At 37.6% G+C, this 14,572-nt stretch overlaps 1 protein-coding gene across 1 annotated transcript in view; it reads right to left on the bottom strand.

The window, feature by feature from the left end:
- The window catches only part of LOC106876453 (dynein beta chain, ciliary), an 855,334-nt gene that overhangs the window by 292,296 nt on the left and 548,466 nt on the right, over positions 1 to 14,572 (bottom strand). Inside the window, exon 34 of the mRNA XM_089350837.1 lies at positions 8,489 to 8,765. Within this exon, the coding sequence (XP_089206963.1) occupies positions 8,489 to 8,765 (277 nt within the window). The remainder of the gene's footprint in view (positions 1 to 8,488; positions 8,766 to 14,572) is intronic.

Here is a 14,572-nt window from a genome sequence, read left to right as displayed (position 1 = left end):
GATATGATGATGGGGAAATCCCCTGGCCCAGCAGGAATAACCACCGAGATGCTTAAAATATCTGGGGTATGGGTTATGGTCTAGTTACCCGTATAGTTAACCAATGACTAGTGTAGCAGCACCATGGTCAACTGCTACAAAGGTAAAAGGTAATGCCTCAGATAGAAATAATTATAGAGGTATCAAGTTGTTGGATCAGGTGATGAAAGTCACAGAGAGGGTCATAACCTAACTAATTAGAAAAAGAGTTAGTCTAGATGAGATGCAGTTTGAGAAGCTCCACTGATGCTATAGTTCTGGCAAGGTAGCTGCAGTGAAAATACCTAACCAAAGATAAACCTCTGTACTTGACTTTTGTTGACATGAAGAAAGCCTTTGACAGGGTCCCCCGATCCCTTATCTGGTAGTCAATGTGGAAACTAGGGATAGATGAGTGGTTGGTGAGAGCTGTTCAAGCCATGTACAAGGATGCAGTCAGTAAAGTGAGGGTTTGTAACGGATAGAGTATGGATTTAGGGTACAAGTAGGTGTTCACAAAGAATCAGTCCTTAGCCTCATCTTGTTCATCATAGTCCTCCAGGCAATAACAGAGGAATTTAAGACAGGCTGCCTCTGGAAGCTCCTCCATACTGATGAACTTGTTCTTATAGCTGAATCTGTATCAGAACTAGAGAAAAATTTCAGGTGTGGAAGCAAAGTCTAGAATTGAAGGGCCTTAGAGTTAAGCTAGCAAAAACCAAAGTCTTAGTAAGTAGGAAAACAGACAAATCACAAATCCCTTCAGGCAGATGGCCCTGCTCAACCTGTAGGAAAGGTGTAGGTAGAAACTCTATAAGATGTACCCAGTGCAAGCTCTAGACACATAAGAAGTGCAACAATATCAGAAGAAGATTAACTGGAAAAATAGTTTTTGTGTGTGAAAGATGCACAGGTACAATAAACACTAAAATTGTACAGAAATTAGACTCTATCAACTGCCAGTGGGGGTAAGCTAGAGGCAGCTGATAGCTTCCATTATCTAGGTGACCAAATCAGTAGTGCGGGTGGATGCTCTGAGAGTGTAGCTGCAAGAATAAGAATTGGCTGGACAAAGATCAGAGAGCTCTTAACTTTGTTGGCAACAAAGGATCTCTCTTCTTCCGAATGAAAAATGAAAGGCAGACAGTATGATGCCTGTGTGAGAACAGCTATTTTACACGGCAGTGAAACATGGGCTATGACCACTAAGGACAGGCGTAGACTTGAAAGAAAGAAGCTAACATACTTCGCTGGATGTTCAATGTCTGAGCGCATGTACAACAAAGTGTAAGCATCTTAAGAGAAAAGTTAGGCATAAGAGGCATCAGATGTGGTGTGCAAGAGAGACAACTGTGCTGGTATGGACGGTCAAGTGATGTGCATGGACAAGGACAGCTGCATAATGAAGTGCTGATCTTTAACTGTAGAGAGGAACTATGATAGAGTTAGACCAGGAAGATATGGGACAAGGTGGTGAAGTATGATCTTCGAACACTGGGCCTCATGGAGGCAATGACAAGTGGCCGAGACCTTTAATGACATGCTGTGCTTGAGAAGACCCATCAAGCCAAGTGAAACTGTAATCATGGCCGATGCTGGTGTCATGTAACTGGCATCCATGCTGGTGGCACATAAAAAGCACCTTTTGAGCATTGGGCTTTATGGAGAAAATGTGGCTGATGCCGGTGTCATGTAGCTAGCACCCCTGCCAGTGGCACATAAAAAGTATCTTTCAAGTGTTGGGCCTCATGGAAACAATGACAGATGACTGAGACCTTTTCCAATATACTGTGCTTGAGAAGAAGACCCATCAAGCCAAGTGAAATCAGTTTTGGCACATAGTGTATCATGTCAGGGGCATATAAAAGCATCCATTACACTCTTGGAGTAGTTGGAGTTAGGAAGGATATCCAGCTGTAGAAACCAAGCCAAATCAGAATGGAGTCTGGTGCAGTGCCTTAGCTTACCAGCCCTGATCAAACTGTTCAACCCAGCTGGCCTGGACAATGGACGTTAAATGATGATCATGAGTAAGTTGATGATCTTACTAGAAACATGCTGCTTATAAAGAACTTCCTCTACCAGTTTATATGACATAGACCTGTAAGTGTTTTCAATATCTAAGTACAGGTCTTGTTTTCCTTGGTGTAGTGATTACAGCCCACAATTCAGGATATTAGTTTCCCTACACCCCACACACAGTCAAGCAGGTGGGGTGTCATAGGACACCACCGAACTGGCTTGGGACTGCCCACCCTGAGGTAGGTGGTAGCTGTCCAGTGAGACACAGTCACCTCTTCCTCCATCAAAAGCAGCCCCTGATGCCTTGCTCTTACATCAATCAATTTGCAGGCTGAAAACTGGTAGACTGCTGCTTTCTGTGATTTGCCACCATGGTTAGACAACGCTTGAGTGTCCTCTCCAGGGCACATTCTTCAATCAGTCATAGCCACTCACTCACAGACTTTTAAACTTTCAACAGTAAGCGTGTTCTTTTCCTCAGTTAGATTCATTCTGTTTCTAATATAGCAATGTATTGATATACATATATATCTAAAGCTGCTTCTAGCTAGCCCAACATGATCTTGTTTGAAGAAAACATGCTGGTTTTTAATTCATTGCCTAGATCTCTATAGTTAGCCTGCTCTTTTCCTCCATTAGATTCATTCTGCTTTTAATATAGCAATGTATTTATATACATATATATCTAAAGCTGGTTCTAGCTAGACCAGTGATTGAAGAAAACATTCTGGTTTTTAATTCATTGCCTAGATTCCTATATGTCCCAGCTTTCTTCCATTCTTCCCATAACCCCTCCCACCTGTTCCCTAACCACCACTAGACCAGCCAAACAGCTTGTGTGACTAGCAGCTCGAAAATAAAAATAAAATAACAACACTAGTAATAAGCAGCAGTAACTCCCACACTACCCTTCAATATATTTAAGCCTTTCAGCTACTATAACGGAACTACTACCAAAGTCTGTTGTGTTCCCTCTCTGTACCCCTCTCTTGTAGACCCTCTCTGTTTTTTTTTGAACCACCAAATACAAGTGTTAGACTGTCTGCAAATAAACTGGCAACCCCACAGAGCTTGCTTTGTGAGGAAGGTGTTTTTTTGCTATTTGGTCAACCTGAAGGATTAATTACAAGATCTGTCAAAGGGTGGATGAATTCTGAAGAGTCAACAACCATCCAAATAAAAAACTCTTATTATTAGCTGTGCTGCTTATTAAGCCCTTACTTGCTTAGGTTAGCAGCAGGAAAAAAAACCAACTCCATTGCCTTGTGAGAAAGGCTTCGGAAGTAAACCTGAATAAATCCAGAGCCAGAGTCCCTAAGGCAGTTTGATGCTGTAGACAACCTCATTCGGACAACTCTTGCAACTCCACTAGTGTCAAGTCATATTGGCCTCCACCCTTCCTTTGGATAATACTGGTGGCAGTGGCGAGGGGAAACATGCTGCATGGGCAACTGCCATCTGCCCAGGGATATACATATATATGAGTGTGTGTGTGTATATATATATATATATATATATATATATATATATATACATACACATACACACATATATAAAGAGAGAGAAAGAGAAAAAGAGATTGATATCTATGCAAAACAAACTACACTAAATATTTATAAGACAATAATGCTGTGAGTTTTCAGAATTGTTAGCCCGCCAAGCAAAGTGCTTAGTGGTATTTTGTCCATCTTTATGCACTGAGTTCAGATTCCACCAAGATCAACTTTGCCTTTCAACCTTTCACTGGGGTCAATGTAATTAACTTACTCCTTCCTCCAAAATTGCTGGTTTTGTGTCAAAATTTGAAACCAATAAGGCAAAAAATAAGACAAAAAATATAAAATTTATGTAAGACAAAAAATATAAAATTTAAATGAAGAAAGATTATATGTGGTGTCTCTATTCAGTAAATATGTTCATTTTTTTTTTAGAAAAGTGTGCATGTGTGTGTGTGAGTGCACATGCATGTGTGTGCATGTCAGTATATGTGTTCATGTGTAGGTGTGTGTGTGTGTTTGTTTCCCTATAATTATGTTTGTGTCTGCTGCATGTGTTATTTTCAATTTCTTTGTTGTCCAACAATAGGGGTATATTTATCTACTGTATTGATATAATACATAACAAAATTTATCTATTTTAAGGGTTCTGTCACAGATATGCATCACATTTTTTAGGCTTATGGAAACATTTTACCATCACAGTAAATTGTTTAGTTTCAAATCATGGAGCACAGAAACAGAATTTAAATTTTAGTATTGGAAAGATGAGGTTATATTGCAAAGATGATAAACAGCTTTTAGGATTACATTTTATCTTGAATCAGATTATATATTTATTTTCCTTCACTGCTTGAATATGTTGGTAAACACTGTAAATACTATTATATCTATCTGTGTTTAACTCATCATTACCATTCTTTCCTACTATTCTATGTGACTCTGGTTACTCACAACTATCAATATTTCCCCCTTCACATTATCCTCTCTGCCTAACATACTCTTCCAAAAGACTCTCCTATATCAGCTTTTGTTTAACTCATCCTTATCCATACTTTACTGACCTATTACCTACAATAATTATGTTTTTTAAATATGTTTAGAAAAAGCTTTATAGCTTTTGTTAAGCCACACGTTAAAACATAATCACAAACAAGGGTATGTCGAAGTATCGTTTATTTCACTTCAATCATCTACACTGTAAGGGAGAGTACGATTGACCATTTAACCCTTTCGTTACTGTATTTATTTTGAGATGCTCTGTGTTTCTTTCAATTATTTAAAATATAACAAAGAATTCAGTAAAATAACTTCATTATCATTAAGCTAGTGTTAGGAGCATGAATTGTGACTAAGATTTGGTGGAAGATTTGAATTCAAAACTTATGAAAACAAGACATTTATATTAAAGAGCCAGAGTTGGTTTCAGCCGGGTTGGTAACAAAGGGGTTAAGCTAAAATCTTGTTGGCTGGAAGTCCCTTCTCTGTGGACCAGATTGATAGCTAGCCCACAATGAAGATCCTTGTCTACAGTTTATCTGTTATGAGTTCATGGGCAGTGCCATACATAGCCTCCCACCCTCAGAACTGTTGACTGTTGTTGGAACAAAGGTGTTTTTACCACCCTACCTATACATGTAATCACTTGGCTCTTTGGCAACTGTTCATTGTCAGGGGTCAGTGTGACTTGCCTATGGTGACTGAGCTACTTAAATGGGACTGTCAATATCAAGATGGGCTGGGTTTAATCTATTGATGGAAACTGTGACCTGTCATTCACCAATCAGGAGCTGCAATGATTTGTCTCCTGAATGAATCACTTCATATGGGCCATCATAAGGTGACTGAAGGGGTTTTCATTATGCATCACAATGAACAAATACGGACTTTGCTGTGGTCATTTGGTACGGATGACCTAGGTGTACCATGTGTAACTGACTCATGCTATCTCTCAGTTGCTCAAGATATCTTTTGACATTTGAGTCTGACTTTGTGTTTAGAATGAACTCCCCCAGCACCATAAGTGGGGCACCATATCCTAGCATCACCCATGAAAGTTGGTCAATCCAGCTGAGCCTGTTAAGTCTCGTTGTGAGGGATTCCTTCAAGCAGCAGTGAAATCTCTCCACTAAGCTGTTGGTTTGGGTATGGTAGGTTGTTGTATGTTTCATTGTGATGCCAAAGAATTCATATGTCATTCCACAGTTTTGAGGTGAACTGAGGCCAATGGTTGGTTTATGCTGATGTCTGGGACACCAAAATGGGCAACCTAGGCATGGGTGATTTCTTGCTGCAGAGAGGCATAGCCTCAGGCCAATGAGTGAAGTGGTCCACCATGGCTAGTAAGTATGAGCAACCTTGCAAAGGTAGTAGGGGACCAATGAGGTCAATGTTGACATGACTGAAATGGGCCTGTGGGGATTCATAGCTGCCAAGAGGTGTTTTGGCATGCTGATGGATTTTAGCTTGTTAGCAGGGGAAACAGGTTTTGGCCAACTCTTCAATTTGCTTGGCCATACCATGCCAGATGAATTTGCTTGACCTCATGTGCTGTATGGCTCTGGTACCCAGGTGTGAGATCCAATGAATGACATCAAAAACTTTCCAACACCTGGCTACTGGGATAATTGGTCATGGTTTCCCAGTGTATATATCACAAAATAGGGTTATTCGATTGGAGCTAAAGTACACATCCTGCAAGGTAGGGAGGTGATGACAGTGCAGTAAGTTCAGACCTTATCATCTGTTTGTTGAACTGCAGCCATACCCTCATAATCAAGACTTGGAAGCTAAGTAGGTGTCAGATTAGATAAGGGCTCAAGAGAGTGCATCAGAAACTAGGTTGCTTTTTCCCATTTAAGTGTTAAATGTCTGTAATGTACTCAGAAATGGTCAATAACTGTCAATATTGACATGCAGACCATGGGTCTGAGAGATTGCTCATAGCAAAGGTGAGTGGTTTGTGGTCTGTGAACACTATGAAAGTGCAACCTTCAAGAAAATAGCAAAAGTGGTGGACACTGAGATGGGTGGCTTGTAGTTCCTTTTCTGAGGATGAGTTTGACCTAGGAGAAAACTGAGCACCCAGCTAACTGAACTGAGAAGTCCTGTATGTGCAGAATGGTGGAGTAGCAGTCAGGTATTGTGTTTGCGTTGAGACAATGATAATCTCCACTAGGTTGCAACTTCCATTAGGTTTTGATGCCACATGTACAGGTGATGATCAAAGACTGCTTGGTCAATGAATGATGCCCAAAACTTCCATATTGTTGAACTCAGCCCTCGCAATATCAAGTTTATCTGGTGGTAGACAATGTGTGCAGCTGTGCATTGGAGGGCCAATAGTGGGGATGTGGTGTTTCAGTCCATCGCAGGTTGTGGGTTTGGAGAACGCTGGTGTAGTGAGATTCAGGTGGCTCACAAGGACAGTCAAGAATTTGTTCTTCGTCTGAGAGATGACTGCTATGTGGGGGGTGGCATGTGCAGATGTTACTAGAGGTAATGTAGGTATATGTGTTGTAGTTGACAAGTCATCTCTCCTGAAGATCAACCAGCAGTGAGTATGCTCAAAGTCTACTCTGATAGACATCAACGATGGAGAATGCCCATGTGTATGCTTGTGAGCTGGTGTGAAGGGAGAGAATGCAACATCCATATGCTTTGATTGTGCAGCTGTTAAAGGTTGGCCTTGCTTTCTGTACAAGAGGTCTCTTGCAGATACTTGGATCATGCTGACTTCTGCAACTGTGTTGATTAGGAATCTTCATTTGGAACTCCAATTGTGGACATACAGGAGCAGTTGATTGTGTTTGCCAGGGTGTTTAACGGTGGCTAGCTCTTGAAGCTACCTGGTTACTTACACTCGGTAGCCTTCTTGTCCCAAATTTCATGTGATAAAAACACAGGTAATCTTGTATAACTTCATGTTTCAGGGCCAACCTTGATCGTAACCCTGCTAGACAAATATTGCTTGTCAATCACTTTTGCTAACTGCCATAGGTCCTTTTATCTCAGTCTGAATTATGAGGGACTGAACCTGGGGCAGCAATTTCTAGAGAAATATCTCACTACACAAAAAACAAGGTGACTCACCAGGGGGCACTAATGCCAGCATCTAGTCCATCAGTTTGCTGCTTCCTGGTTGCTAGGCCAGAAAGTTTCCACAAGTCTCTCTTTTAAAGTGGCGTATTTGTGCGTAGCCAGTGGTTAGGTTAGGATGTCTAGCACTCTTGTTGCTGTGTCCTCATCCAGTGCTGCTTTTGCATATAAATATTTTGTCAGGTTTGGGGTGATCTTCTTGATGTTGATCTGTGCTTCAACTTGTGCGGACCATACTTTGGTTTGTTTTGATCAGAATTATGGGAACTTCAGTGAGATGGTGCTCTCCCTTGCCATACTTGTGCATATTCTATTTCTTTTGTTAAGCTTTACATAAAAATAATCACAAACAAGAGTGTGTCAAAGTATCATTTATCTGGCTTCAATCATCTACACTGTGAGGGAGAGTTATGATCAGCCATTTAAACCTGAGTCGTGCTTATTGCCTAACTGGAAGTCCCTTTTCTGCAGACCAGCTCAATAGCTAGCTCACAGTGAAAGTACTTGTCTAAAGTTCATCTGTTATGAGTTTATGGGCTTATTCCAAATGAATTGGAATTTATAGGCTATATTTTTTAGCCAATTAATAAATTGCAATGAATAAGTAAAGAAATTTGATATGATTAACTTTGGCTTTGTCAACTCTGTGTTTCTATTTATATAACATTTTAAGTGATTTATTTATGTTTCCTTTGGGAACAAATAAATACTTATCTTTATTGAAAATCTAACTTCTAGCACTATGAGTGAGTCAATTTCAATGGTACTAAAATTGTTTCAGCAAAAACAGTTGTATTTGACTGCTAGTGAATTTGTAGATTAATGTAAAATCATAGGAGTCAAGATTTACTTACGGATTCCAGCCAAGATCCTGAGGGTTAATATAAAGGATTCCTGCCCTGGAAACTGTTGCAGGTGTTGCTGTTTTCAGATGACTAATTTCAAACAGTAGACGCATAGATGGAGTCAGTGGAATTCTTTCATTACTGGCCAGAGTGAGAATTTTATTGTCATCCATAACTGTATTTAGAGATTCTATCCACATGGGATCAATGTCTCCATCCAAAATAATCCATTTGGGTCCTGTTCCTGACATTGTAGCTAAATCTCGCATGATCACAGAAAAAAGTCCTGCCAAGCAAAGATAATCTTACAATTACAAAAAAGTTACATTGGTGATAAGAATAATGATAATACAGGTAAGGATATTAAGCATGACTAGGACAATTGTTTTTGTTGCTATTGCTGATTAGGATAATTTATTCAGTAGATTGAACAACATTATGTCATTTACTGGATTATTTTCTCACATGCAAATTGTGACTAGTTTCAGTCATTGAACTACATGCAAGTGAGACACTGCCTTCAAGGGTCTAGTTAATCATATCCTCAATAATTAAATATATTGAAGTTTAGTGCTTCTTTTAATCAAATTTTATTTACTGAACATTACATATCGTGAACAAACAGCAAACAGCATCACTTGCTAAGTGATGTGGGCATAAACCAAATTTGGACACAAAAGCACACACACACACACACCCCTACTAAATTTCACTTATAGAGTATTTGTCACTTTGAAATAAATAGAAGACAACCAAGGGTCTACATAGTAGGACTGAACTCAAAACCAAATGGTTGCAAAGTGAACATAGAGCCATGATGTCACCTGTACATTACTGCCACTGTTGTCATCATCTTTAACATCATTTCATATCTGTTTCATGGGTTGGATAGATTCGATATATCAATTTACATATTAAACACATTCTTGGAATTGTAAACATAAATGATTTGTAGGTATGTGGAACGTAATATACTATGAAGTATGCTAGTTGTTTTTATAAGTCAGTACCATGTTCTACAGCGTTAGCAGTGTTTCTAACATTATTTTGTTAAAGTTATTTCTACAGATGTTCTATAGAAATTATAGCCAACAATGATTTTTGCTACAACGTTTTGTATCAAGACGTCAGATGTAAACAAACAATGAGATCGCAGATAAGATTGGGTAATGAGTGTGTATGCCATATTTTGGGGGTTATTGCCCTTCATCAGCACCCATTCTTGCCTCCAAATACATTGGTTATAGAGTCACCGCATACAGCGGTGTTAAGTTATTGGATATACCATTTACTATTAAACATTCCTGGAGCTGATATGTATACATAACATACTATAAAGTATGTTAAATGTTTTCCTAAGTTAATACCATGTTCTACAGCGTTAGCAGTACTTCTTACATTATTCTTCAGATATTCTATAGATATTCTACAGATATTCTATAGAAATTACAGCCAGCACTGATTTTTGCTACTGTGTTTCATATCAAGACGTTAGATGTAAATAAAGAATGAGTTGCAGCAAACATCAGTGCTGGCTTTAATTTCTATAGAATCTCTGTAGAAATGACTTAAACGAAATAATGTAAGAGGCATTGCTAATGCTGTAGAACACGATACTGACATATAAAAACATATAGTATACTTTATAGTATACTAGCAGAGACACCCGGCCTTGCTCGGGATTAAAATGGCATAGTTTTTTTGTTTTTGTTTTACTTGTTTCAATCATGTGACTGCTGTCATGCTGGAGCTCCGCCGTTAGTCAAACAAATTGACCATAGGATTTATTCTTTGTAAGCCTAGTACTTATTCTATCAGTATCTTTTGCCAAACGGCTAAATTATAGGAATATAAACATAGCAACATTGGTTGTCAAGCAATGATGGGGGGACAAATACAGACACACACACATACAAATATACACATATATAGGACAGTCTTCTTTCAGTTTCCGTGTACGAAATCCATACACACACATGTATATATATATTACTATATTATTGTAATTTGTTTCAGTCATTTGAGTGTGGCCATGATGGAGCACCAACATTTAGTTAAAGAAATGGACCCTTGTTGATATAAAGGATGGTTTAAAGCTATCTTCAGCTGCAAACATTTTCAGTCCCAAGATTACATCACAAAGAAAAAAAGAAAAAGGGAGAGAAAAAGGAAAAGAGAGAGAAAAAGAAAAAGTCCACTTAGTATTATCCATTATAATAGGCTTATCCTTTAAACTGTTATATCTGCATAAATGTTTGCTGGATTTAAGAAATCTGCCCATACTGTACCACAATTCAGCATAGAGTGAATGATAAATAGATTGGATTATATTTAACTAGCATATATAAGATAGAAAGAGAAGCTCAAAAATAAAATAAAAGTTAAAGGATAAAACAATATAAAATCAGAAATAAAATATAAAAGTAATAGAAGTCAAATCGAGAGTAATATAAGTAAAAATACGGATAATAAAGTTAGATACATATATAAATAAGATTTAGCAAAATTGGAATAAAGTAACAAAAGAAATAAAAGAATTCGAATAAAGTAACAGAAGAAATAAAAAAATTAAATAAAAGAAGTAAAGAAAAAGAGAAATAAGAAATAAACCCATAAAGTAGAAAAAGAGATAAAGAGATAAAATACTATAGGGCTGATAGGATTGCAGTGGTCATAAATAATTTCTTAGCTAGACCACTCATTGGAACATAGATTAGGGTTTACAACCATAATCTATATCAGAACTATATCTAGGTGACCAAGTTAGTAGCGGAGGAGGGTGCTCTGAAAGTGATCTTCTTCTAGCACATTAGCATGCCACTTAGTGGTCTCTTTTATATATACATACATACATATATATATATATATATATATATATATATATATATACTAGCAGTATAACCCGATGTTGTCCAGGTGTGAATTATGACGCCATCTACAATAAGTGTTGCTAGGTGAAAATCAACTAAAAAAGAAAGCCTTACAACGAAAAAACCCTTATGATGTAAATATGTTCATAATTCAAAAAACGATGAAATTAATAGGGAAAGTTTGAGAGAGCGAGAGAGAGGGAGAAAAGAATAGAGAACGGGAGCAATGAAGAGAGAGAAAGAGAGGAAGGGAGAACGGAAGACAGTTATAAATAGCAATGCGTGTGCGTGTTTATATAAGAAAGATACAGAAACTAAATTTTATATCTATAATGTTGATGTGTGTATGTGTTTATGTGTATGTTGTTGTTACAGATCACGTATGTGTGGTTGTGTGTGTTTTTACGTTTCTATGTTATGGAAAATATGTTAGAGGTAGAGGGATACAAGAAAACTATTAAATGGGAGAGAGGAAGAAGAAAGAAGACTTTGTATGTATCACTTTCTCTCCCTCTCTCTCTCTTCTACTCTTGCTCTCTATATTACATGTTGAGCGCGTGATTGATGAACGCCGGTACAGGTAGAAGGGACGAAATATAAAAGTTGCTAGAAGCAATAGCCAAATCTCCCTTAAATCACAAAAAGTAAACAGAATTTTAAAAATCGAATTACAGCACTGGAAAGTTCACATTCAAAAAATTCAATTGATGTAAAAATTTTTACAAAAAAGTGGAAAATGTGGATTTTTATAAACTTTTAAAACGGCTTCACACAGACACACATCTTCAGCTTTATTATATACAAGCAGTATAACCCGACCTTGTCCAGGTGTGACTTATTATGCCATCTACGATAAGTCTTGCTAGCTGAAAATCAACTAAAAAAGAAAGCCTTACAACGAAAAAACCCTTATGATGTAAATATGTTCATAATTCAAAAGACAATGAAATTAATAGGGAAAGTCTGAAGGCTGTTTTGCGTAAAATTATTAAGCATACGTAAATTTCAGCCGTTTAATTCGCTATAGAAATGCTTGTGCAAAACAACTTTTTGCGCTGCCCTGATTATACATAGCAGGGTAATCCCTTTTCACAGGAGCTAGGATGGCAATTTGTGCTGAAGCAATTGCTGGTGATCTGTTGCTAAACAGTTTTGCCAGAATTCTATCAGATTGGGCAGAAGGTGTTGATGCACCATTTTGCATTATGTTCAAAGTAGCTACTGGAATGTTGAATTGTTGCAGTCTGTGGCTGTCATTTTAAACCGGTTGCTGTCTTTCAACAGCAAACTCTCTTCTTTGGAGGCATAATCTATGTATATATTAAACAGAACAACAAAAGTTATAATAGATGGCAGGGTTGGTACTATTCACATATCTGTAATTTTTGAGATTAACACCCGCACGATTACCCGACCCTAATCCTAAACCTAATCCAAACCCTAAACCCTAAAAAACGTAACCATAACATTAATCCTAAACCCTAACCCTGACCCTAAAACCCTAACCCTAACACCCTAGTGAAAATCGTGGTAAATTTACAAAACATTGACAAACATGAGTTATATTTTACTGAATGATTGTGTACTTGCACGTGTATGCTTTTGAGTGAGTGAGAGAGGAAGGGGTAGAGAGGGGGAGAGAAAGGAATAGGGGTAGTTAAAAGTTTTCTTATGACTGCTTCTCTTCACTGCCTATTACTTCATTAGAAATCTAAGGATGCACATAAGCACATAATAGAGAAAAATGAAACAAATATGGATGAATTGCTCCGAAACACCACCGAGGAGGGAACACTTCTCAAAAATAACCTGCAGTTGTTTCCTTCAAAATTCCTACATGCTTGAAATGTCCATACATCAAGATACATTTGTACAAAATTTCATGAAAAAATATTCATTTTCCTGGAAGTTAAGAGGAATTTAAGTGGAATTTCCGAATATTGTACCCCACCCCCTTCCAAAACACTTTCACCGGAAATTTTTGTATATTTGGAATCTACATAATAAATAATATATGCATAGAAAATTTCATAAATAAATATTCATTTTTATGAAAGTTATGACCTTCCAAAGTTGGGGGATACAACTCTGTAGTTATGCCATCAATGTTTTGTAAATATATCACAATGAGAATGTTTGTGTTTACTTGCACGTGTATACGTTTGAGAGAGCGAGAGAGGAAGAGGGGGAGAAATGAATAGAGGTTGAGAGCAATGTGTATGTTGTTGTCACAGGTCATGTATGTGTGGTTGTGTGTGTTTTTACGTATCTATATTATGAAAAATAGGTAAAGAATACTGAGATGAAAGTTTAATCTATGACGTTGTATGTATCACTTTCTCTCTCTCTCCCTCTTTTATTCTTACTCTCTATATTTTTATGTTAAGCACGTGTGTAAGAATGGCGTTCCAGGTAGAAGGGATGAAATATAAAAGTTGCTAGAAACAACAGCCAAATCTCCCTTAAATCACACAAAGTAAACGGAATTTTAAAAATCTAATTACTGCACTGGAAAGTTCACATCGAGAAAATTCCATTGATGTAAAAATTTTACGAAAAAGTGGAAAATGTGGATTTCTATAAACTTTTAAAAAGACTTCACACAGACACACAACTTCAGCTTTATATATTAAGACTAGCAGTATAACCCGACCTTGTCCGGGTGTGACTTATTATGCCATCTACGATAAGTCTTGCTAGGTGAAAATCAACTAAAAAAGAAAGTCTTACAACGAAAAAACCCTTATGATGTAAATATGTTCATAATTCAAAAGACGATGAAATTAATAGGGAAAGTCTGAAGGCTGTTTTGCGTAAAATTATTAAGCATACGTAAATTTCAGCCGTCTAATTCGCTATAGAAATGCTTGTGCAAAACAACTTTTTGCGCTGCCCTGATTATACATAGCAGGGTAATCCCTTTTCACAGGAGCTAGGATGGCAATTTGTGATGAAGCAATTGCTGGCGATCTGTTGCTAAACAGTTTTGCCAGAATTCTATCAGATTGGGCAGAAGGTGTTGATGCACCATTTTGCATTATGTTCAAAGTAGCTACTGGAATGTGGTGAATTGCTGCAGTCTGTGGCTGTCATTTTTAACCGGTTGCTGTCTTTCCCCAGCAAACTCTCTTCTTTGGAGGCATAATCTATGTATATATTAAACAGAACAACAAAAGTTATAATAGATGGCAGGATCGGTACTTTTCACATATCTGTAATTTTT

The sequence above is a fragment of the Octopus bimaculoides genome, chromosome 1 (genome assembly GCF_046866305.1).
Source record: "Octopus bimaculoides isolate indiv1 chromosome 1, ASM4686630v1, whole genome shotgun sequence".
NCBI classification, from domain to species: Eukaryota; Metazoa; Mollusca; class Cephalopoda; order Octopoda; family Octopodidae; genus Octopus; species Octopus bimaculoides.
The sequence above is the reverse complement of the archived record's forward strand: the minus strand, read 5'-3'. Positions and strand labels throughout refer to the sequence as shown.